This window comes from Penaeus monodon, chromosome 19 (genome assembly GCF_015228065.2).
Source record: "Penaeus monodon isolate SGIC_2016 chromosome 19, NSTDA_Pmon_1, whole genome shotgun sequence".
Taxonomy (NCBI): Eukaryota; Metazoa; Arthropoda; class Malacostraca; order Decapoda; family Penaeidae; genus Penaeus; species Penaeus monodon.
Window position 1 is genome coordinate 7,551,603 of NC_051404.1, and position 337 is coordinate 7,551,939.

Below are 337 nucleotides of genomic sequence, written 5' to 3' on the forward strand. Positions count from 1 at the left end.
ACTCCACGCGACTACTTGCAACCCTGGTGACCGCCGCACGCCCGCACTGACCGCCCACATTCTCAACCATAATAGCCAGGATGCCACGGGCGCGCCATCACCGGTGCCTCGACGCAAACGGCACCTGGTTCACTCCACACACACTGAGCACTGATCACTGCGCGGTCGCACTAACAAAATCACTGGCCCCCGTGACGTCACACTGATCACTGGTGTCGCGGGTCACTGCACTGCACCGCCACCAGCACATCCCAAGCTACGACGTAGGAGAACACGGCACTGCACTGGACCACCGCGCGTTACGCACCTCACCACACTACTGCACGCCTCTAGCCTC

The 337-nt window shown here is 61.7% G+C and overlaps 1 protein-coding gene across 1 annotated transcript in view; it reads right to left on the reverse strand.

The window, feature by feature from the left end:
- LOC119585039 overlaps positions 1 to 331 on the reverse strand; it is a gene marked incomplete at its 3' end in the record, with an annotated part of 729 nt that extends 398 nt beyond the window's left edge. The window contains 1 exon segment of the mRNA XM_037933655.1: positions 1 to 331. Within this exon segment, the coding sequence (XP_037789583.1) occupies positions 1 to 70 (70 nt within the window).
- Between the last annotated feature and the right edge of the window lie 6 nt (positions 332 to 337).